Consider the following 1,388-nt stretch of genomic DNA (forward strand, 5'->3'; position numbering starts at 1 on the left):
GAGGCTTCCATGCTCAGGTTTTCCCAGATGCTGCCCCAGGAAATGAGCTTCTGTGGTGGTCCTGGAAGCCTCTGGTCTTTTCAGGGAGCATGTTTCCAGAGGTAAGATTGTTATTACACACCCTATCTTTGTCCTGACTTCTGTCGATGTCCCCAAGCTATTCTGGGAATCAAAGGCCAGTGTGCATGCAGGGTTCCTCAAACTCCCTCGTGCTCTATGGCCATGCAGCCTGTGGGTCAGAGCTGCACTGTGTTTGAAAAGTGTGGCCACAGTGACTCACACCCACAGTGGCCTGTCTCTTCCCAATGGTCCAGAGCTCAGGTGCAGCCAAGGATCACAATTCCCATGACTCGGGTCCTTTAGAATGGTTGCTGTGTGGAGCAACTGGCCTGGGGCTCCAGCAGTGCTGACCACCCTGTCGACTTCCAGGATGCTGTCACAACAGAGGAAGTTCCTGGACCAGTTCACGCAGCACCAGCAGATCCGCCTGGCCTCGCAGAAGCAAAAGGCGCAAAAGCTTGACCAGCTTGAAGCTCAGCTGGAGACTCAGCTGCAGGTAGTTTGGGGAATGTGCCGTGGAGGCTGTGGTGTGCCATAGAAATGAGAGCTCACACCCAGGTTCACAGCTGCACAGACCACTCTGAGGGACCACATGTCCCCCTCGCCTCTGTGCCTTCCTCTCTGAGTGGTATCACTGGCCCTCTGAGTCCCACCAGCCCACACAGCATGGCCTCCCCCAAGGGAGCATCTGCGCAGCAGCCCAGCCCTGAGCCTGGAATTGGGCAGAGTGGCCCAGAGCTGATTGGTGGCAGTGGCAGAGCCCCTGATGTGCCTTCATCTGTGGATGGGGCTGTGAGGCCTGAAGAGATAGCCAAGTCTGGAGTCCACCCCTCCCCCGTCCCCGTGCCTCTGCCTTGACCCTGACCTCCCAGGGTGCTGCTAGCAGTCTTCATCCACACTGGGAATTGGGACATGGTCAGCAGCGGTCCTCCAGAGGGGAGGCTTCTGCAGTGGGGTTTGGGGAAGACAGGGACCGTCTTCTGATCCTCTTCCATTTGCACATCAGGAAGCTGAGAAGATCTTCATTTCAGAGCTGGTATCCTTGGCCCGAGTGCCCCTTGCTGAAAACAAGCCAGTCTCCAAGTACAGGCTGCTGGGTAAGTCTCTGGGTGCTGCAGCACTCAGAAGTGTGGATGCTAGTCAGCCACCGTCATTGACCAGCTGTGTGGCCTCGGATGTCCCGCACAGCCTCTCTGGGCTGTCCTACTCTTTTTGTACGTGAGCAGGCCAGGACAGCCCAGAGACCCTGGCTTTCTAGCATTCCATAATTTCAGTTCCTGTTCCTGCTGTTCACCAGCCCATCTCATCCCCAGCTCCACTTTCCCATC

The 1,388-nt window shown here is 56.7% G+C and overlaps 1 protein-coding gene across 1 annotated transcript; it reads left to right on the plus strand.

The window, feature by feature from the left end:
• Positions 1 to 54: 54 nt before the first annotated feature.
• Positions 55 to 1,274, plus strand: LOC115069132 (ellis-van Creveld syndrome protein homolog; the record flags this gene model as incomplete). Its single annotated transcript, XM_029560337.1, has 2 exons — positions 55 to 556; positions 1,067 to 1,274. Coding segments are annotated over exons 1-2 (400 nt in total), but the record flags the coding sequence as incomplete, so codon positions are not given.
• Positions 1,275 to 1,388: the final 114 nt, after the last annotated feature.

This window comes from Nannospalax galili, unplaced genomic scaffold (assembly GCF_000622305.1).
Source record: "Nannospalax galili isolate Female #2095 unplaced genomic scaffold, S.galili_v1.0 C48974693, whole genome shotgun sequence".
NCBI lineage: Eukaryota > Metazoa > Chordata > Mammalia > Rodentia > Spalacidae > Nannospalax > Nannospalax galili.